Source organism: Pristiophorus japonicus, chromosome 7 (assembly GCF_044704955.1).
Source record: "Pristiophorus japonicus isolate sPriJap1 chromosome 7, sPriJap1.hap1, whole genome shotgun sequence".
In the NCBI taxonomy this organism is placed as follows: Eukaryota; Metazoa; Chordata; class Chondrichthyes; family Pristiophoridae; genus Pristiophorus; species Pristiophorus japonicus.
The window spans coordinates 40,676,920-40,700,410 of record NC_091983.1 but is presented as its reverse complement, the minus strand read 5'-3'; the positions used below and the strand labels follow the sequence as shown (position 1 = coordinate 40,700,410).

Sequence of the window (23,491 nt, the reverse complement as noted above, 5' to 3'; positions counted from 1 at the left end):
CTATTGATGTCGCCTAAGTTTTCCCAGCAGCAAGGGAAGATCCTACTCTAAATGTTTTGTGTCGGGTAAGAATGTTATTTTCTTTTATGAAACTGGATCGTATTTTGAACATAAAATACACCTCCTTAACAATACTTCTAATTATATAATCATGTTATTAATATCATAATTATCTCTTGACTTAATCATTAAGGAACCAAGGAAATAACTACTGGTGTTGATGCAGAAGGCAACATCTACATGAGATTTGAGTGCCATGAAATGACAGATGCCTCCCAATTTACTTGGGGCATGGCCTATGAGGAAATAACTGACTTCTCGAAGGTCCACATTGAAACAGAGGGTGAAATGTAAGTAGATTAGTTCGCTGTATTTTTAAGTTACATTACATCCCTGGTGTTTTCCTGTCTAGACTCCCAGCACTCATGATTTCCATACTGCATTGAGGTTACATTTTATTTTAGAGTGAGCCTGGTGTGGATTCAGCTTCCCAATGGGTCAATTGATAGATGCACCTGTGTGTTGCAGTACTGAACCATACAGGCTAGTAAAGCACCAAATTCAATCTATCCCATCACTGGGCCTGAGCCTATTGAAAGCCCAGACTTCGCTCCGTCTCCCAGGGAAACCCCCCAGAACCCTGGGGCAATGTAAAAGGGTTAGGGATCTGGCATAATCCGTCTCTGACCCCCTTTTCCCCAACCTTTGGACCTGGTGAATGGGAGTTCCCGGGAAAAAAATCAGGAAAATCGGGCCTACTTTCTTTGGTGAAAAGCTAAGATTGGCAAATGCATAGGTTAAGATTTTTGCAGATATTGCAACATTTTGGAGGATTATTTTGGTCATTAGTTTTATATAGTTTTAAATGGCTAGAACTACTCAATAGTAGAAATGGTGTCAGCTAGCTGTGAATCTCTGATACCTGTCTAAGCATTCCCTTTGTTTTATGGTAAATGCATGCAGTTGGCTGTAATGCGAACAACCTTTGTTATAATTGGATTGATCATGGACATTCTGGGCCCAGAATTCATCGGGAGGCTTGGGAGCGGCGGGTAGAACAGAGGTGTAGTGGAACTTCCACCCGCCCAATGCTGAAAGTTCCCCAGCCTATCTGAAATCCTCGGGTCAGGGTAATTGAAATGTCCATGGTGGCCACCCTCATTGTTTGCAGCACAAACTGGGGTGTACGCCTGACTGACTGAGGGCGAGGAAGGATTCCATTGCCGCAGTTTTCCACAGTGCCTGTGGTCTTGCAGGGCTCGGGCAGGTAGAGAACTGAAAAGCTGCTCTTCTTTCTTCTGCTGGCTTCAGCAATGCTGAATGAGCAGAAACCGATCTGGCAATGGTTTAAAGACCCACCCAGCCCACAGCCTGAACAACACTGGGCGTCGAGGAGTCGCCCTGGCATCCAACATTGCTAACAGCGTATACGGCAACATATTTTCCTCATGTATACCTGTTGTAATCTCCCCACCTATTTGCAGCCAAGTGTATTATAGCTCCACCTCTGTAAGTGCTGTGATTTGTGATGGGACCAGAAAGGGTGGAACCTTGGAGTATCTAAACTCCGCCCACCACAATATTTCCCTCCTCGGCCCTAAGAATTTCAAAATCCTTGAATTAAATATTCATCATAGACTTCCGTCCATTGCGTTTTCCTCTGATGATGGGTCAGACTGATGTCTAATCTCCGTTTGTTGTTTCGTTAAGATAATCTAGTGGATATTGGGGAAAGGAGCAGCAATGAAATATAATATTGTAAATTACCAGTTGTGCTGTATAGAATCTTGCTATATTGTTGCCTCAATGAATTATATTTTATTTATGAATAAACCTGGATAGCGGTTTAGCCTGTAGAAAAGTGTTGTAACATTTTTTACCTTCTGGATTGACAGAACACGCGATGGGCATCCAGAGCAATTTACAATGATGGGACAATTGTTAGACCTGGGCTAAGCTACCTCACTGTGACAGAGGATAAAAAATGCAGGCTCCATTTGTAAGAGAGGCAGTCCGCTTATGGAAACCGTCATCAGAATGGGGTGTTAGGAAAAATCCGGAACTGTGATGGGATTTAGAAAGACACAGATTAATCAAGCACAGTCGGCATGGATTTGTTAAAGGAAGGTCGTGTCTGACTAACTTGATTGAATTTTTAAAAGAGGTAACAAGGAGGGTCGATGAGGGTAGTGCGTTTGATGTAGTGTATATGGATTTTAGCAAGGCTTTTGATAAGGTCCCACATGGCAGACTGGTCACAAAAGTAAATGTCCATGGGATCCAAGGCAAAGTGGCAAGTTGGATCCAAAATTGGCTCAGAGGCAGGAAGTGATGGGTGTTTTTGTGACTAGAAGGCTGTTTCCAGTGGGGTTCCACAGGGCTCAGTACTAGGTCCCTTGCTTTTTGTGGTATATATATATATATATATATATCAATGATTTAGACGAGTGTAGGTGATATGATTAAGAAGTTTGCAGATGATATAAAAATTAGCCATGTGATTGATAATGAAGAAGAAAGCTGTAGACTGCAGGAAGATTTCAATGAACTGATCAGGTGGGCAGGACAGTGGCAAATGGAATTCAATCCAGAGTGGTGTAAGATAATGCATTTGGGGAGGGTTAACAAGGCAAGGGAATACACAATAAATGGTAGGACACTGAGAAGTGTAGAGGAACAGAAGGACCTTGGAGTGCATGTCCACGGATCCCTGAAGTTAGCAGGACAGGTAGATAAGGTGGTTAAGAAGGCATACGATATACTTGCCTTTATTAGCCGAGGCATAGAATACATGATAGGGAGGTTATGCTTGAAATGGATAAAACACTAGTTAGGCCACAGCTACAGTACTGCGTGCAGTTCTGGTCACCACATTAAAGGAAAGATGTGATTGCACTAGAGAGGGTACAGCGGAGATTTGCGAGGATGTTGCCTGGACTGGAGAATTTTAGCTATGAGGAAAGATTGGATATGCTGGCTTTGTTTTCCTTGGAACAGAGGAGGCTGAAGGAAGACCTGACTGAGGTGTATAAAATTATGAGGGGCCGAGATAGAGTGGATAGGAAGGACCTATTTCTCTTAGCAGAGGGGTCAAGAACCAGGGGGCATAGATTTAAAGTAATTGGTAGGAGGTTTAGAGGGGATTTGAGGGGAAATTTCTTCACCCAGAGGGTGGTGGGAGTCTGAAAGGATGGTAGAGGCAGAAACCCTCACCACATTTTAAAATTCGTTGAATATGCCCTTGAAGTGCCATAACCTAGAAGGCTATGGTCCAAGAGTAGGAAAGTGGGATTTGGTTGGATAGCTCTCTGTCGGCCGACACCGACACGATGGGCTGAATGGCCTCCTTCCGTTCTGTAAATTTCAATGATGCTATGATTCTATATGCATTCAGAAAAATTCCTAATCTGTTTTTTTTTAATAGATCCAAATTGATCTTTAAGCATCTTGACACGTCAGATTTAGGAACATATTCTGTGGCGGTCTCAGACACTGATGGCATCTCTTCTAGCTTTGTTTTCGAAAAAGAAGGTATGTTCTCCTCGACACATCCAATCAGGGCCAAGGCTATATCTGAGTGGATCTCTCAATCGACAGGTCACAAAAACTTCAATTCCACCAGGTCTCTGCCCAAATTTCGCAGAGAGCCCAAATAGACCATAGAATTTTCATGGGCCGATCATGCCTGCCACGCCTCCCTCAAGGCAGTGAGTCATAGAAACATAGAAACATAGAAAATAGGTGCAGGAGTAGGCCATTCGGCCCTTTGAGCCTGCACCACCATTCAATAAGATCATGGCTGATCATTCACCTCAGTACCCCTTTCCCACTTTCTCTCCAGACCCCTTGATCCCTTTAGCCGTAAGGGCCATATCTAACTCCCTCTTGAATATATCCAATGAACTGGCATCAACAAATCTCTGCGGTAGGGAATTCCACAAGTTAACAACTCTCTGAGTGAAGAAGTTTCTCCTCATCTCAGTCCTAAATGGCTTACCCCTTATCCTTAGATTGTGTCCCCTGGTTCTGGACTTCCCCAACATCGGAAACATTCTTCCTGCATCTAACCTGTCCAGTCCCATCAGAATTTTATATGTTCCTATGAGATCTCCTCTCATCCTTCTAAATTCCAGTATATAAAGGCCCAGTCGATCCAGTCTCTCCTCATATATCAGTCCTGCCATCCCGGGAATCAGTCTGGTGAACTTTTGCTGCACTCCCTCAATAGCAAGAACGTCCTTCCTCAGATTAGGAGACCAAAACTGAACACAATATTCCAGGTGAGGCCTCACCAATGCCCTGTACAACTGCAGTAAGACCTCCCTGCTTCTCTACTCAAATCCCCTAGCTATGAAGGTCAACATACCATTTGCCTTCTCCACCGCCTGCTGTACCTGCATGCCAACTTTCAATGACTGATGTATCATGACACCCAGGTCTCATTGTACTCCCCTTTTCCTAATCTGCCACCATTCAGATCATATTTTGCCTTTGTGTTTTTGCCCCCAAAGTGGATAACCTCACATTTATCCACATTATACTGTAACTGCCATGCATTTGCCCACTCACCTAACCTGTCCAAGTCACCCTGCAGCCTCTTAGCGTCCTCCTCACAGCTCACACTGCCACCCAGTTTAGTGTCATCTGCAAACTTGGAGATATTACACTCAATTCCTTCATTTAAATCATTAAAGTATATTACCCCCAATACCATGTGCTTTAATTTTGCACACCAATCTCTTGTGTGGTACCTTATCAAAAGTCTTTTGAAAGTCCAAATACACCACATCCACTGGTTCTCCCTTGTCCACTCTATTAGTTACATCCTCAAAAAATTCTAGAAGATTTGTCAAGCATGATTTCCCTTTCATCGGACTTGGACCGATCCTGTCACTGCTTTCCAAATGCGTTGCTATTTCATCTTTAATAATTGATTCCAACATTTTCTCCACTATTGATGTCAGGCTAACCGGTCTATAATGACCTGGTTTCTCTCTCCCTCCTTTTTTAAAAAGTGGTGTTACATTAGCTACCCTCCATAGGGACTGATCCAGAGTCGACAGACTGTTGGAAAATGATCACCAATGCATCCACTATTTCTAGGGCCACTTTCTTAATACTCTGGGATGCAGACTATCAGGCCCTGGGGATTTATCGGCCTTCAATCCCATCAATTTCCCTAACACAATTTCCTGCCTAATAAGGATATCCTTCAGTTCCTCCTTCTCACTAGACCCTCGGCCCTCTAGTACTTCCGAAAGGTTATTTGTGTCTTCCTTCGTGAAGACAGAACCAAAGTATTTGTTCAACTGGTCTGCCATTTCTTTGTTCCTCATTATAAATTCACTTGATTCTGAATCTGGGGAGATTTCCTGAGCTATCCTGGGAATTCTGCGCATCATGTCCTTCTAAGGCCTCGGTGGACGTTTTAGCATCTGAGAGCTGACACGAGGCCAATTCAGGCCTTCCAAAACCAGAAGTGATTGCCTTAAATTTCGTACCTTAAGGCTTCCATCAAAGCTGAAGAATTTGGAAGTTTAAAAAAAAAAATCTTCAGCCCCCGGGAGGACGCCGCTGTATACTGCCGAATCGGGGAGTGCGTGGTGGGGAGCGGCGGTGGGGCAGCACCCCTATTGCACCCTTGCAGGCTCTGGTGGCTCACCTCAAACATGCAGATATCACTGTGGTCAAAATACAGGACGGGATCCAGGGCTTCAGGTATGGGCACACTTACAGTCCACTGTTCGCTACTTCTGCTGGCTGAGCAGGCTGATTGGACTTTCAGCCCCATTGCGTCTGGTTAGAATAATTGGGGTAGATTTTTTTGCATTTGTTGCCTGGGCAATAAGCATGGTCGGGCAGAGTTTAGAAAGGAAATTCTGGCAGGGAGGCTTGCAAGCCAGTTAACTGAATCCTTCCCACCAGATTTTCCTTATTGTCCAGACAATGTTTAATCCCCAGATGGTAAAAATGGAAACTCTATCCTATAGAATCTAAACAGTGTATTGGGTTTCATTTTTAAATGCCAGAAAATGTTGTTACAGAATAAAAACCATCTGCCTTCTTATTTCAGAAATGGAACGCTTGATGGCTTTGAGCCATGCGATCAGACATCCAAGTGAGTATAGCTGAACGTTTATTGGAAAATTTGCTGCGAATCGTAATACAATGGAGCCTTCATTATTCACTTTGCCAATTATACATCGGATATTCTCGGGACAAAGTCTTGTATTATTTATTTTCAGTTTTCATTCTTCAAGATTATGCACTCTAAACTCTTGCTCATCTGAATTAAATTGTTTCCAACGCTTGGATTGAAACATGAGCAGCATGAATGAATACAAACAGAGCTTGGCTACATTAAAGTGCATTGCAGATGTTTGTGGGGGAGTGTGCAAGTCCATCAGCCAGTGGCACTCATAAAAATTATGGGCCGGATTTTCGATTCGGAAATCGGAATGGATAGCAGCGGAAAATAGGGAAAACTCAAGTGGCGAGGCCCACATTTCCATTAGTGGGTCCAGGGAAGCTGCCCCATTTTCCTGTCTCCTTCAACTCCGCGAAGTGTCAGGATAAGGGTGATGGCAGTCCCTGAGATAGTAAGCAATATACCCCGTAATTTTTTTTGGTACGGGGTCTCTTTAACAAGCTGCGGGGCCTATTCAAATTTTCACGCAAGCGCGGTTTCTTACACTGGAAAGCCGGTGAGTGGCCTGCGCGAGACCTCCAGATCAGCGCGTGACCACGCAGCTTAGCGGGAATGTTGGTAGTAAGCCGCTTAAGTCACTAGAGGGAGCGAGAGGGCCAAGTCAGTGAGCTCCTCTCCTCCAGAGCAGTTCCAACTGCTATTAATTTTAGGTCTTATTTCAGCTGAGGCCCGGAGAAGGTTCCGCTGTTCCCTCTTCAGTGTTCTTCCGCCCCTTTTAAACTCCTGACCACCTCTTCAAGTGCCGCAACACCACCAGAATTTCATGTGTTGGTAGCCCCGGGGTCCTGCTTTGTTCCTGAGATCCCACCAGGAGCCTGTCCTCTCTGACAAATAAGTCCCAGCCCAGGAAAATGAGGCGGACTTACAGTGATGGGCAGAGATCTTGCTCCGTCAATAGTCCGCCAGGAGGTGAATCCAACTCTCTGTGCCCCAATTGCATCTAATTGGCATAAATATCATATTCATCATCATCATCAGAGGCGGTCCCTCGAACGAGGATGACTTGCTTCCACGAGTTCACAGGTGTTTCGATGAAGGACCCGATGTTCCAGTCCTGAACTCCAATTGAGAGAATGGAAGATACCTGTGCTTGAATTTTTTTAACGTGCGGTGACCGTTGCACACCAGCCACCACACGGGCTTGACAGAGCTAGGTGTTGGTCCAGTGGCAAGGATTAACCAAGACGACTGGAGACCTGCTCTGTTGCACGGACCTAGCGCGCACACATATCGCCGTGTGGGCTGGCCCGTGCTGCCCCTGAGTCCTCGACTCTTCTGGGCCCCGTACCCTCATTTATAAAACGGCAACAAATCACAACTGAACAAATATGGAAACTTCCAGGGAACATATAACATTTAAGAAATATTAAAAATGAAAGCAATCAACCTTTGATTGACCTCAGGATTTTATAACTAAGAACAATTAACTAGCTTCAGAATGTGTGTATTCACAGCAATAGGCCTTAAAAGAACATGTTATAAATGGCTCCACTCTTTGGCAGAGTAATACATTGTGTGTTACATTGAATAATAGTTCTTTACTAGGGACGATTGTTTTGAAGGTCCGCCAGTATTGTATATTTGTGAAGCAATTCTATTCACTATTTGCACCATTGGTCTGGGTTTTGCACAGATTTCCCATCGAGCCCGTGCCGGCTCTCAGCTACTCCCATTCCCCTGCCCTTTCCCCTTCGCCCTGCAATTCTTTTCCTTCAGATACTTATCCAACTACCCTTTGAATGATAAAATTGAGTCTGCCTCCACCACCCTTGGGGCAGGGCATTCCAGATCTTAACCACTCGTTGTGTAAAAAAGTTTTTTCTTACATCGCCTTTGGTTCTTTTGCTAATCACCTTAAATCTGTGTCCTCTGGTTCTCGACCCTTTTGCCAATGGGAACAGTTTCTCTCGATCTACTCTGTCCAGACCCCTCACGATTTTGAACATCTCTATCAAATCTCCTCTCAATCTTCTCTGCTCTAAGGAGATCAACCCCAGCTTCCCCACTCTATCCACGTAACTGAGGTCCCTCATCCTTGTGGAAATGTTTTAAAAATCCCAAATAAATTCCTCTAATTTAAAAAAAAAATACAGTAAGTGTGCAATTCAAAGCAACTCTTTCTTCTCTTTCCTCTCAGCAATCCCATTGAAAAGTGAATTAGCCTACGAGGTTTTCGACAAAGGCCAAGTTCGTTTTTGGCTACAGACTGAGACTGTGTCAGCCAATGCTCATTGCAAGTTCATTGTCAATGACTTTGAGCTGACAGACACCAAGGTAATGACTCCCCTTCAAAGCAAATAATCTGTAAGTGATGGGATGAAAAGTGACTGTTGCAGAAAACTCCAAGGAACTTCAATGTGTGCCACAGCACAGCATCACCTTTCTTTATTTCAACACATTATTTTATGAATAATCTTGAATCAGGAATAAAAGTAGAAACTGCTGGAAATGTACAGGAGGTTGGGTGGCAGCAGAAAGAAAGAGGAATTCTGACTCAGAGTCACACTGTAATGGCAACAGTCTTTCAGATGCTTACTGACTTGCTGGTCTGGACTTTCTGCTGGCTCACAGCAGATTTTACGTTCAGTGATATATAAATGAGTTTGAGTGGAAACTTGAGAAAAATAAACACTTCTCAAAACTGGTGCAATTTGCGCTCTGATTGGCGATTTTGCCCAAAACGGAAACTCTACCCTATGTCTTTCTAGCATCTCCTGGGTCTATTTCAGAGTCCCTGCATTTAGGGCTTTTCTTTTTATCTCCACTAAGTTGAATCAGTGTTTCCCACATAATTCCTATGTAAACATACATTTGGGGAACTTGTAAAATTAATTGCACAATGCACAAGTGATGAATTTATGAGTAGAATTTCTCTTTCTTACAACCTGTTTGCTTTTACGATTCAATTGCTCCTTGTTTAAGGTTCCTCCCCCTCGCTTGCTATTACTTAACCCAGAGGACAGACTGGCATCCTGCTCCTAGGTCTTTGTAATTGCTGATTTATGTACTGACCGTTAAAAGTTTAATCCCTACTGACTATGCTGCCCTCCCTCAATGGAAGTGTCTGACCTCTGCTCAGCCTCTCCTCCATAGTACCTGACTGAGATCAGAAACTCACACTGGGGAGAAATTCTGTCTCAGAAGTCTGTGGTTGTTCCAAAGAGCTTATTTAATGATGGAATTATTTCCCTATTGAAGCACTTTAGGTAGTGATAGCAAACCTGAAATTAATGAACAAACACTTATTAACCTTCTGCCATGAATTCCACATTCAAGTAAAAAGAAAACCTTAAAAAGGTTATGGGAAAGGGAAGGGTAATGGGACTAAAGAGTTGGTCCAGGCATGATGGGCCATTGACTTCAATGGAAAAGAAGATCGGGTAGACTGTAAAACAGGCTACCAATTCACTATTGCCCATTTTTTATTACCATCTAAGATGAATATCTACCCCCATCTGGGGTATGGTAATGTCGTGGTTATGTTACTGGACTAGTAATGCAGAGGCCTGGACTAATAAATCCAGAGACATGAGTTCAAATCCCACCACGGCAGCTGGGGAATTTAAATCCAGTTAATTAAATAAATCTGGAATTAAAAAGCTAGCACCATAATGTCCTTTAGGAAAGGAAATCTGCCGTCCTTACCCTAGTCTGGTCTATATGTGACTCCAGACCCAGAGCAATGTGGTTGACTCCTAACTCCCCTCTGAAATGGCCTAGCAAGCCACTCAGTTGCACCAAACTGCTGTGACAAAGTCAGCACTGTGGGAAAACTTCCACCACAAGGACTGCAGCAGTTCAAGGTGGCGGCTCACCACCATCTTCTCAAGGGCAATTAGGGATGGGCAATAAATGCCGGCCTTGCCAGCAATGCCCACATCCAATGAATAAATTAAATTTTAAATATCTTTATTTTTTTGTGACTGTAAAGCACAATGGTGACCCTCAGATCTATTTTTTCCCCTCTCTTTCAATTTCCCCTGATCCCCTTTTCTTTTCCTGTGCTATACTTCTGGCCACTCTTAAGCCAACAGGTAGGAGCACGCAGGACCAACCCAAGGTGATCACCTTCTGATTTGTCCAGCATCTCTTTTTGTCCTTTCAGCATCTCGGCGTGAGGCCTGGTTGAGACTAGGAACTTGCTGTTTGAAAAATCAAGAGTAGGAGCCCTACTACTCCACCACACATTGGTACTCCATCATGTTGAATCACTGGTCCGCCTTGCAGGAATAATCAAGCAGAGCAAATGGATCCATTTAGTAGCTCTGCTCTTATACATGATAGGGGCGATCAGTCAGTTGAGCAATCGACCTGCACTTTCTTGTACATAGGAACATGAGAAGGCCCTTCAACCCCTTAAGCCTGCTCCGCCATTTAATTAGATCATGGATGATCTATACCTCAGCTTGATTTACCCATCTTACCTCCATTTTCCCTGGATACCTTTGCCTAAGAAAAATCGATCACTCTTAGTCTCAAAAGGTATAATTATCCTTGCCTTTTGGTGGAGAGAATCCCAGATTTCTACTGCATAGTAGATATCAGTGAGGCAATGCATCAACATACAATTATTCAGTCATTGCTGCAACGGAAATGATTACCCAACCGATTTATTTAAATCTGCTATCCCAATCAAGTGGGTGCATTTCTCAGATGTTGCTGAATATCTGTAAAGTGTGTGAATCTAAATGGACACCATATTCGGATAAATTTTGCTTGATTTTCCCCCAAGGACCACAAGATTACATTTGATAAATCTACTGGTATGATTGAGATGGTGATGGAGCAGTTCACGAGCAAGAATGAAGGCACTTACACTGTGCAAATAGAGGATGGCAAGGCCAAAAATCAGTCATCACTGGTCCTCATTGGGGATAGTAAGTGTGCTTTCACCTCAGTAATACAGTCAGCTTCTTTTGCACCCAGTGTCTGACTAGCTGGATGGGCTACATCAGCTAAAATTGTTTTACTGTTTGTCCTTTGTAGCATTTAAGGCGGCACTTGCGGAGGCTGAATTCCAGAGAAAGGAATTCCTGAGGAAACAAGGTAAGATATAAATGTCTTGGACAAAGCTTCTATAAAATTATCCTCCTTTTGTGTGTTTGAAATTGACTTGAAATCTTCTGGGATGGCACACATTGCATGTTAATGTGTTCCAAAACTGGGTTTTACTAATAAAGTCCACTATCTGCTATTTTAACAAAAATGTGGTCTAATAGCTCATTACTATAGGGGAAAGAAGAATTTTATACAAATGAATTATACTGATTGTAACTAAAATTGCAGAACGCAACTTCACTGCATTTGTGTCTTTTTAGTTTTCATTTAGGCATTTTTAATCTTTGCCTCACTCTACAGTAAATGTTTCCTTTCTTGTTTGCCTTTCCTCTGTTCCTCCCTCCCTCCCCCAGGGCTGATGAACTATTGTAGAGAGTTTTACAGGTTACCACTATTTTCATTAAACCAGTTTTGTTTCTTGTCTAGGTCCTCATTTTGCAGAGTACATGCACTGGCACGTGACAGAGGATTGCGAAGTTGAGTTGGTGTGCAAGGTAAAGAATGCCTTTGATGAACTGTACGGTTAGAAACCGGCCAAGAAAGTATACATGGGAGGACACACAAAATCTACAAGTGTTGAGCAGTTGCCGTGAAGAAATCCACACAGTGCTATTGTCAGAGAACTGCTAAGTTTCCCCACATTTTACAGATGTTGACACTTTTGCTCATCTGCCTAAAACATAGCAAAGCAAGATGAAACATATATCAATAAGGTTCCCTCCACTTAACACTGTGATAGTATTATTCACAGTGCAATGCAAAAGTTTTGTATTTGTTCTGAGACCTGCCTATTGCCAACGCCCCTGCATCCTAGGTTATTGCAGGAAGTAAGAGTGGAAATAGTGGAAGCTCTGGCCACAATCTTCCAATCATCTTTAGTATGGGAGCAATGTCGGAGGACTGGGGGATTGCAAATGTTGCACCCTTGTTCAAAAAAGGAAAGAGGAAAAAAACCAATAACTATAGAATGTCGGTGGCGGGGAAACTTTTAGAGACCATAATCTTAGACAAAATTAATTGCCACTTGGAAAAACATGCATTAATAAATGCCGGCCAAAATAGATTTGTTAAAAGCATATTGTGTCTGACAAACTTGATCGAGTCCTTCAATGAAATAATGGAGAGGGTTGATAAAGGTAGTGTAATTGATGATGTGTATATGATTTTCAGAAAGCATTTGATGAAATGCCACGTAATAGACTTTTTAGCAAAACTGAAGCCCACGGGATTAAAAGGGCAGTGGCTGCATGGATACAAAATTGGCTAAGGGACAGAAAGCAGAGATTAGTGGTGCACGGTTGTTTGTCAGACTGGAGGGAAATGTACAGAGGTGACTCCCAGGGTTGGTATTAGGACCACTACTCTTTTTAAATACATTAATAACATGGACTTGGGTATACAGGGCATAATTTCAAAGTTTGCAGATGACACAAAGCTTGGAAATGTAGTAAACTGAGAAGAATAGTAACAGACTTCAAGAGAACATAGACAGACAAATGAAATGGGTAGACACAAGACAGATTAAACTTAATGCAGAGAAATGTGAAGTGATGCATTTTGAAAGGAAAATTGAGAGGCAATATAAACTAAATAGTATAATTTTAAAGGGGGTGCAGGAACAGAGAGACCTGGGGATGCACATACACAAATCTCTGAAGGTGGCAGTATGTAAACAGAATACAAAAGCAAGGAAGTTACGGTAAGTACTGAATTTCAGTAATTTAAACCCGTTTTCAGCTGTTTTAATCAAACTTCACCAAGTTACCACTCTTAAATGTAGCAAACAAAATGTTTTTAAAGCAATATTTTTTTTTAAATTATACTTTAATATGCTGCCCGTTTACACTTGTTCATGGCAGATTTTCCGTTCGCTGATGTCCAGTTTGCACCAGAATCGCCAATTGGGCCCAAAGTAGAAACTCTACCTCGATATCTCAATTTGTGTTAACTTTATCTCTCAACTGTTATTATTTGTAACAGGAATTGCAAACCATTTTCAGAGTGAACTATGCAGAACTCCAGCTTGGTGAGGGTTGACCAGAGGAGCTCTCTTAAATCCCACAAATGTTATCCCCTTAGTCTCCCATCTTCCACCCTCCACAAACTTCAGCTCATCCAAAACTCTGCTGCCTGTATTGTAACTCGCACCAAGTTGTGTTCACCCATTACCATTGTGCTCGCTGACCTAAACTGGCTCTCACTCCAGTAATGTGTTGAATTTAAAATTCTCATCCTAATGTTCATATCCCTCCCTGGCTTCATCCCTCCCTGTCTCTGTAACCTCCTCAAGCCCTACAACCCACCAAGATCTCTACGTTCCTCCAATTCTGGTCTCTTGTGCATCTCCAATTTCCATTGGCCCACCATTGGCGGCCGTGCTTTCTGCTGCCTAAGCCATAAGCTTTGGAATTTCCTTCATGAACCTCTCCGCTTCTCTATCCTCCTTGAAAATGTTCTTAAAACCTCTTTTACCAAGCTTTTGGTTATCTGTCCTATATCTCTATGTGTCTTGGTGTCAAATTTATTTTGATAGTAACATTCCTATTTTGAAAAGTGCTACTGTGTTAAAGGTGCTATATAAATGCAAGTTGTTGCTATCTTACTGGTTGTATTGGCCAGCCAATAGGTAGTATTAGTAGAGTTATGGGGTAGGCTGCCCACTTGCCATCTGTGCATCAACAACGGAAGAATGGGGATGACTTCTTGTGAAAATCATCTAAAAAAATTAAGTTTTTTTTTTAAAAGGGCATTTTGCTCAAAGAGACACAAAATACAGAGGCTGCACAATTGCACTGCTTGGAAAACTGTTGAACTTTCAAAGTTGACAACTCTTCCTCCACTCACCTATACCAAGAAATAGATATACAAATCAGTGAAATGTATTGGTGGAAAGGTTGGGTGAACAGTATAGAATAAATCTTTAATGTTCTGTGTTACCACTGTTGCAATTCTGTTGACCAACAGTTCCATTTGTTTATTGATGTGCTTTACTTCAATTGTATGCTACAGGTGGCAAACACAAAGAAGGAAACGACTTTTGCTTGGTACAAAGATTTTGTGACAGTTGTTGCGGAGGAGCCACCTAACGCCCAGACAGGGGAATGCAAGCTGTACATTTCTGAGGTAACAAGAATGCTGTCAAACAGTGTGGCATAGATGGCATTTGTAGCGCGTAGCATGGAGTCTCTGTCAGAATAATTTCACCCACCATGTTTTATTACCCAGGTCGAATATGTTTTCATGCTAATTTATTTTATTCAAATCAATTACTAACGTGTCTGTTTAAGGAAAGAATTAATAGCAAACTTAGAAGGAAATACCACATCTCCCCAGTTTTTATGCATTTAGGAATGAGATGAGAAGAAATTTTTTCACTCAAAGGGTTGTGAATCTTTGGAATTCTGTACCCCAGAGCTGTGGATGCTCAGTCGTTGAGTATATTCAAGACAGAGATCGATAGATGTTTGGATACTAAGGGCCTCGAGGGATATGGAGATAGGGCGGGAAGGTGGAGTTAAGGTAAAAGATCAGCCATAATCTTATTAAATGGTGGAGCAGGCTGGAAGGGCTGAATGGCTGACTCCTGCTCCTATTTCTTATGCTCTTATGTTCTTGTGCCTTTTTTTTGTTACACAACCACTTGTAATTGCTGAATCCTTTTCCACAGCCAAAGATAAAAATAAAAATAAAGCATTCACAAATCAATGTCTTGGGGAAAAAAAAAATCACCCATCAAAAGAAAACTTGGCAGATGCATCTTTACTTCAAGAATTAAGATTTTGGTTTTGGCTGTACTTTAATTTCATGGAGTCCGTGTCCTGTTAAACTAGACACTGATTAAACCAATTATTAAGGAACAGATGTAGCCCCCTTTAGACTCAATCATTGTCTTTAATTTTATGACTTCTATGTGCAGGAAATTTAAATGAAATAAAATATATTTTTAGAACTGTGCCAACTACAAGCAAAAGCAGAAAAATACATTTTTCCTTGTATATCGTTAAACATAACGGGTTGGATTTTCAGCTTTGATGATTTCAGGGCGGTAAAGTTTGCGCCCGGGAACAGTTTACGCCTCAGTCATCAAAATTTGGCAGCTGGGCCCCGAGTCTGGGGCGGAACGCTAAGGAAGGCGTTGTACACCTCTCTTGGGGCAGTAGCATGGGAAAATCCCAAGCCAAAGAGCCAGGCCGAATGCGCTGGGGAGAAAAAAAACCTGAAAAAACCCACAAAAACATTCCCAATACATAGCCCACACCACCACCAATATAAATCGCAAAAAAAAATCAAAAAAACAATCAAACATACTTTAGGATTGCTTTACTTACCTCTCTGCAGTCAGTACTGTTGGACCAGCCGATTTCCTGGTCGGTCACAGCAGGGTGTGCTGCGGGGCATACGGGTCGGGCGGGAGTCAAAAAGCGCGCCAGTGTCGCAACCAGGGGCGTTGCACACCGGCGCAACTCTTCCAGGCGGTACTAAAATGTTTTTAAACATTTTTAATAGGGGTAAAAATAAATTTACCTTAATGGACAAGGTTTTTAATATAAAAATTATTGATTAAATTTTATTTTCTATCTTTTAAAACTCTTACACTAGTATAAGCAAGCCTTACGCCTGCTTTTACCAGGCGTAGTTTTTAGGACATTCGCTGGGCAGGAGTTGGGAAAATAACCCAAATCTCCACCTGCGAAGGCCCTTCTCCCAGGGATCGCAAGTCCGGGTTTTGGCACACGCCTAAACTTGGAACCTGTGGGGCATCTACGGGCGCGTGCACACATTGTATGCACCAGGAGAGGCTATGATTCCAGGCCCAATGAATGGTACAATGTTTTTCAAACCAATTACAAGTCATTGTATTACTAAACCAACTTCTCTTAGGATACAATGCTAGGTGCTTCAGTATTGTTACAGAGACCATCTCAGTGCCAATTTACACTGCATTATGTGGAAAGAATATCTCTGCGTGACATGCATGTGACAAAGATAATGGAGGTGCTCTGATCTCACAGGCCAAGCATCAACTGGACAAATGATCAGCTTCCACTCATGGATCAAGAGAGTTTCCACAAAGACTTTCCATTTTTCCTTTTCCTCTGCAAAGAGATGCCTGGACTCTCCTGTAGCGAAAGCAGAGTGGGGTTTGGAGCTATGTTTGTTTGCCACATGGTGTTGTGTGCTACTGCTACAATGCCCAGTGGCAGCATACAGTTGTGTAAAATTAGCTGCAGGTTCTAATAAAAGAATCTCTTTGCTTGTAGTTCTCGAAAAAGAACATGGGCGAGTACAAAATGACACTGAAAGATGACAAAGGGCAGGATATCACAGTATTGGAAGTGGCTGGCAAAGGTACATATATATCAGCTGTGTGACTTCATTAAGTAGATTTTCTGATTATGGGTTCCTGGTCCAGCATTGGTGAGCCAGTGCATTATTCGCACCTGCCTAATGGTGGTGTGTTGATCCCTTTAATTTTGTGTGGTAAACTTCATTTACTTAGTGTCAGTGAGTTCCCTGGCCAGGTTGGGACTATTGTTGAGAGCATGCTGGGGAGTGGGTGGAAGGAGGGGGGAGTAATTGGATCTCCTCCCACTTCTCCAATCGGTTTACATCCACTTTACACCCACTAATCGTATATAACTGTCTGGAAAATCTGCTCTACCTGTTTGAAAGTTTTCAAACAGCAAGTAAGAGAAAACTGTACAACTAGATTTCCTTTATTTAACGGTTCAACCATACAAATCAGTGCAGTTTCAATCCTGATGCTACGATATGTATTGGCAGCAGGTCAGGTTCATAAGCAGTGATATTACCTCCTTAGTCATCGAACCATATATGTTGTGCATTCCCTTTCATTTACATAGAGACATTGGCCTTGATGTTATGTTACATGAACGTTTGCGAATGAACAGTTAATATATTAAATAAACAGGTTACTGCCTCTAAACAAATGAATTTCATATTATCACATGAAACATTCACATGATGTATAATAAACAGAAGAAAATATAATGTTCTCTCTATTTCAGTGTATGAAGAAATTGTGCAGGAAATTAGCAGAGTCAGTGGTAAGTGACTGTATTTCTAACTTAGCCTTGTTGCGCTCCACAATAATGATTTATATTTCCTGTCCTGTTGCACATCTATTATGGGTCAGTGGAAGTACATACATGGCTTGCTATTCATGCCACTAGAGGTTGCTATTGCACTGTGAATTCTGTGTTAATATCAAAGTATTTTCAAAGCTAGTCAGTGGCAATGACCAGAAGAAATTTAGCCCAGATTCCCGAATATTTCAAAATGGGACTGTCTAACTTGTATGTTTTGATGACTTTTTTTTAACCTTGTGTAATAGTTTACAATTGAGCTAAAAGAAATACTGAATCTTCTTGTCTCGCCCAATATATGTGTCCGTGCACTAGTTTAAGATGTGTTAACTTTCAGGGCAGTCTGCTTCTCAACTGAAGATAAAATGCACCCCAGAGGGAATCCGAATTCAGTCCTTCTTGAAGTACTACATGGAGGACATGAAAGTTTTCTGGTATCACAAGTATGTGAACCTGTATTAACATATATCGGAATAAGTAGACTAATGGCATGTTGAGGAAGTATGTGCTTTACATTGTATTGTGATCTTGCCGACTTGTTATATTTTGCTCTACTTAACAAGTAAAGCTACCTGATCAGTGAAGTAATTTGATTAATTAGAAACTGAAAATCTAAAAACTATTTTCTGATAAAGGAATGCTTGTAGCTATTCCCATTCTATGGATTTTTTAAAAATAACCTTATTTATAATGCCAACTTTTCTATAAGGTTTTGAATGATTATTTGAAGTCTACTAAAACACAGCAATAAAAAAAAAAATTCTCTGAAGCAATCTGAATTTTAACCAATCATGTAGTACAGGGTACTCTCAAAAGAAGGTAAGAAATTGTAGACAAGAAAACCACCATTGCCCATTAGATTATACAGGGATGCAAGGCGCAATGTGTTCTTTAATTTGGGGGAATACCTTATTTCCACACAATTTAGTTTTATATTTAACTTAATGGGCTCTTTTTTTCTAAAGAAACTTCAGGCATAAACCGTGGCTTTGTAACGAAAACAATCATTCATTATAACGGGAAAAAAACTGAATTAGAATTAAACATCTTCGGTGCATGCAGGGTTTAGAATTGCTTTCACAATTGAACCTCATGGGATTAAAGGGATAGTTGTAACATGAATATGAAATTTGCAAAGGGTCAGAAAGCAGAGAGTAGTGGTGAACGGTTGTTTTTCAAACTGGAGGGAAGTACACAGTGGTGCCCACCAGGGGTCAGTATTAGGACCGCTGCTCTTTTATATATACATATTGATGACCCAGACTTTGGTATACAGCGCATAATTTCAAAGTTTGCAGCTGACACCGAACTCAGAAATATAGTAAAGAGTGGGGAGGATAGTAACAGATTTCGGAAGGACGTAGGCAGACTGGTGAAATGGGAAGACACATGGTAGATACAATTTAATGCAGAGAAGTGTGAAGTGATGTATTTTGGTAGGAAGAATGAGGAGATGTAATGTTATGACTTGAATAAAGAGTCAGACTAGATACTGCAAGCTCAAAGTAAGGTATGACCATTGTCTTTTATTGCAGATCTCAGAGTGCCTCTCCAGCCTGTGAGGCCTCCTTATATACAGGAGTCCCAAGGGATTGTGGGATCCCTAGGGACTCCAGGAGATAAGCCCTCTGGTGGTTAGACATGGTTTTTACAGGTTTACATACATAACAGGTAATATAAACTAAATGGTTCAATTTTGAAGCAATTGCAACAGAGAATCCTGGGGGCATACAAACACAAATCTTTGTAGGTGACAGAACAAGTTGAGAAGGCTGTGAAAAAGGCATACAGGATCCTTAGCTTTATAAACAGAGGCACAGAGTATAAAAACAAGGATGTTATTTTAAACCTGTATAAGTCACTGGTTAGACCTCAGCTGGAGTATTGTGTCAAATCCCAGGCACTAACTTTAGGACAGAAGCCAAGGCCTTGTAGCGGGTGCAGAAGAGTGGTACCGGACAAGCAGGACTTCAGTTATATGGAGAGACTGGAGAAGCTAAGCTTGTTCTCCTTAGAGCAGAAAAGATTAAGGGGAGATTTAATAGAGGTGTTCAAAATCATAACGGGTTTTGACAAAGTAAATAAGAAGAAATTGTTTCCAGTGGCAGAAGGACACAGATGTAAGGTAATTGGCAGAAGAACCAGAGGTGACGTGAGAATTTGTTTTACACAGTGAGTTGTGATCTGGAATGCACTGGCTGAAAGGGCTGTTTATGTAGATTCAATAATAATTTTCAAAGGGGAATTGGATAAATACTTGAAGGGAAAAATGTGCAAGCTATGAGGAAAGGGCAGGGGAGTAGGATTAAGTGGCTTTGAAAGGGCCGAATTCGCAATGGGCCGAACAACCTCCTTCTGAGCTGTATCATTCTTTGATTTTGGTAAACAAAGCTCCAGCTTGGGCAAAACCTGTAACAAATGTTATACATACTCATGGTTGGCTCAGGCTTGGCGAGAACTCCTTGATGGACCCAGGTTGTGGCTAGCACATAGTTTTCTCTTACGGCCAGGTCAGTCATTCCAGAAGCAATCTATAAGCCTACAGCCAGATAGAGAGCAGTGAGGTAGAGAGCCATTCCTCCCATGATTGGGTTTTGTAGTCCATTTATCTTTGAACCCCACCTCTGGGGGTGATTGCTCACCAACAACAGGCTTCTTCACATACAACCTTGGATTGATTGACACTCCATTTGTTTGCGTTCAGTGTGTTTGATGTCATCATCATCATCATCATAGGCAGTCCCTCAGAATCGAGGAAGACTTGCTTCCACCTGAAGTGAGTTCTTTGGTGGCTGAACAGTCCAATACTAGAGCCACAGACTCTTGTCACAGGTGGGACAGATAGTCATTGAGGGAAGGGATGGGTGGGACTGGTTTGCCGCATGCTCTTTCCGCTGCCTGCGCTTGATTTCTGCATGCTCTCGGCGTTGAGACTCGAGGTGCTCAGCACCCTCTCGGATGCACTTCCTCCATTTAGGGCGGTCTTGGGCCAGGGACTCCTAGGTGTCAGTGGGGATGTTGCACTTTATCAGGGAGACTTTGAGGGTGTCCTTGTAGCGTTTCCACTGCCCACCTTTGGCTCGTTTGTCATGAAGGAGCTCTGAGTAGAGCACTTGCTTTGGAAGTCTCGTGTCTGGCATGCGAGCTATGTGGCCTGCACAGTGGAGTTGATCGAATGTGGTCAGTGCTTCAATGCTGGGGATGTTAGCCTGGATGAGGACGCTGATGTTGGTGAGCCTGTCCTCCCAGGGGCGCCGGCCCTCCTATATGGCTCAGAGGCATGGACCATGTACAGCAAACACCTCAGGTTGCTGGAGAAATATCACCAACAGTGTCTCCGCAAGATCCAACAAGATCCTTTGAAGTAGTCAAGTTAGGTAGGCCATCTGCTAGTCTGAAGCCAGATACTGCAAGTAGCTAGGGTGATCTGATCTTTTTTTGTGGTCTTTAGTGAGCTATAACTCACTAAAGCTATAACTCTGCAGTCCCTTTTGCTTCAGCCTGCAGCCAATTTTACCTTTTTATATAACTTTTGTTTATCATATATCCTTCACAACAATTACCAATAGATTAAGAAAACTTGTATCTCCCTAGGCCAACCACTTTTGCTTGTTTTCACTTCAAGCCCTGGGATGCTGATGTAAGCATTAATATCACACTAGGAAACTAACATAAGGATTGGCTGTATTACTGTAACAATAACCGTAATTAATTAAAATAAAGCCACACTCCAATTTTATCTACTCTTGCACTGATGCCCCTTTTTTCCCTCTCCTTTCCATTCTAACTTTAGTCCTTCCTACCTCTTCTATCTACGTTCTAACAATTTAGAAATGTTTTGGATTTAAGACTGTATCACTTCCCCCAGTTAGTCAGTGAGTTTATCTTGGTGAATGGTCGATATGGCTCAACTAATGAGCTACCATGTTCAGTCTCTGAACTGTGCTGAGTGTCAGCCGTGGCTCTTTTGGTAGCACACTCGCCTCTGTCAGAAGGTTGTGGGTTTAAGTCCCGCTCCAGAGACTTGAGCACAAAAATCGAGGCTGACACTCCAGTGCAGTGCTGAGAGAATGCTGGACTGTCAGAGGTGCCGTTTTTCGGATGACACGTTAAACCACGGCCCTGTCCGCTCTCGGGTAGACGTAAAAGATCCTGTGGCACAATTTCGAAAAAGAGCAGGGGAGTTATCCCCAGTGTCCTGGCCAATATTTATCCCTCAATCAGCAGCACTAAAACAGATTATCTGGTCATTATCACATTGCTGTTTGTGGGAGCTTGCTGCGTGCAAATTGGCTACTGCATTTCCTGCATTACAACAGTGACTACACATCAAAAGTACTTAATTCGCTGTAAAGCACTTTGGATGTCTGGTGGTCATGAAAGGCGCTTATATAAATGCAAGTCTTTGTTTTCGATGGTCACAGCTGAGGTGATAGTGGAGCTGTTGAATTTGCCTTGGTGCCCCTGGGTGGGGGGGGGTCAGGGAGGGAAAAAAAATGGCCAGGGCTCCTGCTGTTTATCACCATTCTGTTAGAGGTTCGCATATGTGGATGTCGGGCAAGGACAGAACTGCAGTCAGTGGTGACGACTATCAAGGCTCACAAATAAGCAATCAGTACTTGGATGGGCTACGAGAGATTGATCCATGGAACTGTACCACCACAAATTGCGTGACACATTTGTGCTGCCAACAGTATGGCAGAGTGGAATTCTATCCTCTACTGTAATCTGCCAGTGACCCCATCCCAAATCTCTGAGAAGGGATTAATTAAATAATAGGAGCTATGCTCATGCCTCTATGGTACAACAGTGGCGCTCGACTGCTCTGTGAAGCTTGCATTGGGATGAAAATTAAAATAAAAAATGTTTATCTTTCTCATAGAAGGGCCAATATATAATCATGATTTTTAATGGCAATATTTAAAGGAAGGAAGGATTTGCATAGCGCCTGTCATGACCTCAGGACATTCTAAAGCACTTCACAACCAATGAAATAGTCTTGACGTGTAGTCACCATTGTAACATAGGAAACACAGCAGCCTATTTGAGCACAGCAAGGTCCCAAAAATCAACAGCAAGATAAATGACCAGATAATTTGTTTTAGGTTAGTTGAGGGATAAATATTGGCCAGGACACCAGGAGAACTCACTTTCTCTTTTTTGAATAATGATATGGGACCTTTTATATTCACCTGAGAGGGCAGATGGGGCCTCGTGTCAATGTGTCATCTGAAAGACGGCACCACCAACAGTTAACTGATCATTTACTTCATTTAATGCTGTAAGTGTTATGTATGAAGAAAGAGTCAGACTGAATACTGTGAGCTCAAAGTAAAGTGTGACTGTAGTCTTTTATTGCAGGTCTCCAGAGTGCCTCTCCAACCTGTGAGGCCTCCTTAAATACCTGTGCTCCCAAGGGATTATGGGATCCCTTGGGACTCCAGTGGATGAGTCCTCTGGTAGCTGTACAGAGTATATACAAGTTTACATATATAACAACACACCCCCCGCAAAGTCAGTGTAACTATTTACAAGGTGAGTCGATCTGGGGCCCTTCTTGCCCTGGTTGATCGTCTTGGGGCAAATGCTGGTATTGGTGAATCATCTGTTGGGCCTTGCTGGGCTGCCTGTTGTGGTGAGTCCTGCTGGGCTGCTGTGGATGATGAGTTTTGCTTCGTGGTTAACCGCTGTGTTGGTTGCCATTGGTGTGTGTGTTGGTGGGTCAAAGAAGGTAGGGTTCAAAGTGGGTTGCTCAGGATAGTCCGTGAATTTGAGTTTGATTTGGTCCAAGTGTTACCAGTGAATGAATCCATTTGAAAGTTTGACTCTAAACACCCTGTCCCCTCTTTGGCCACAACAGTGCCAGGAAGCCACTTGAGACCTTGTCCATAATTCAATACAAATACAGGATCGTTGATTTCAATCTCGCATGACACATTTGCGCTATCATGATATTGACTTTGTTGGAGCCACCTGCACTCTACCTGTTCATGTAAATTGAGGTGAACTAACGAGAGCCTTGTCTTAAGTGCTCTTTTCATAAGCAGTTCAGCAAGTGAGATCCCAGTGAGTGAATGGGGTCTCGTGTGGTAGCTAAGCAGGACTCGGGATAGGCAGT

At 42.4% G+C, this 23,491-nt stretch overlaps 1 protein-coding gene across 2 annotated transcripts in view; it reads left to right on the top strand.

Moving 5' to 3' along the window:
• The window catches only part of myom2b (myomesin 2b), a 194,373-nt gene that overhangs the window by 108,310 nt on the left and 62,572 nt on the right, over positions 1-23,491 (top strand). For both annotated transcript variants that reach the window (XM_070884915.1, XM_070884914.1), the window contains exons 22-32: positions 194-350; positions 3,425-3,531; positions 6,074-6,118; positions 8,346-8,482; positions 10,941-11,085; positions 11,195-11,254; positions 11,693-11,760; positions 14,276-14,389; positions 16,528-16,615; positions 17,296-17,334; positions 17,711-17,816. In XM_070884915.1, coding sequence (XP_070741016.1) covers positions 194-350; positions 3,425-3,531; positions 6,074-6,118; positions 8,346-8,482; positions 10,941-11,085; positions 11,195-11,254; positions 11,693-11,760; positions 14,276-14,389; positions 16,528-16,615; positions 17,296-17,334; positions 17,711-17,816 — 1,066 coding nt within the window. The remainder of the gene's footprint in view (positions 1-193; positions 351-3,424; positions 3,532-6,073; positions 6,119-8,345; positions 8,483-10,940; positions 11,086-11,194; positions 11,255-11,692; positions 11,761-14,275; positions 14,390-16,527; positions 16,616-17,295; positions 17,335-17,710; positions 17,817-23,491) is intronic.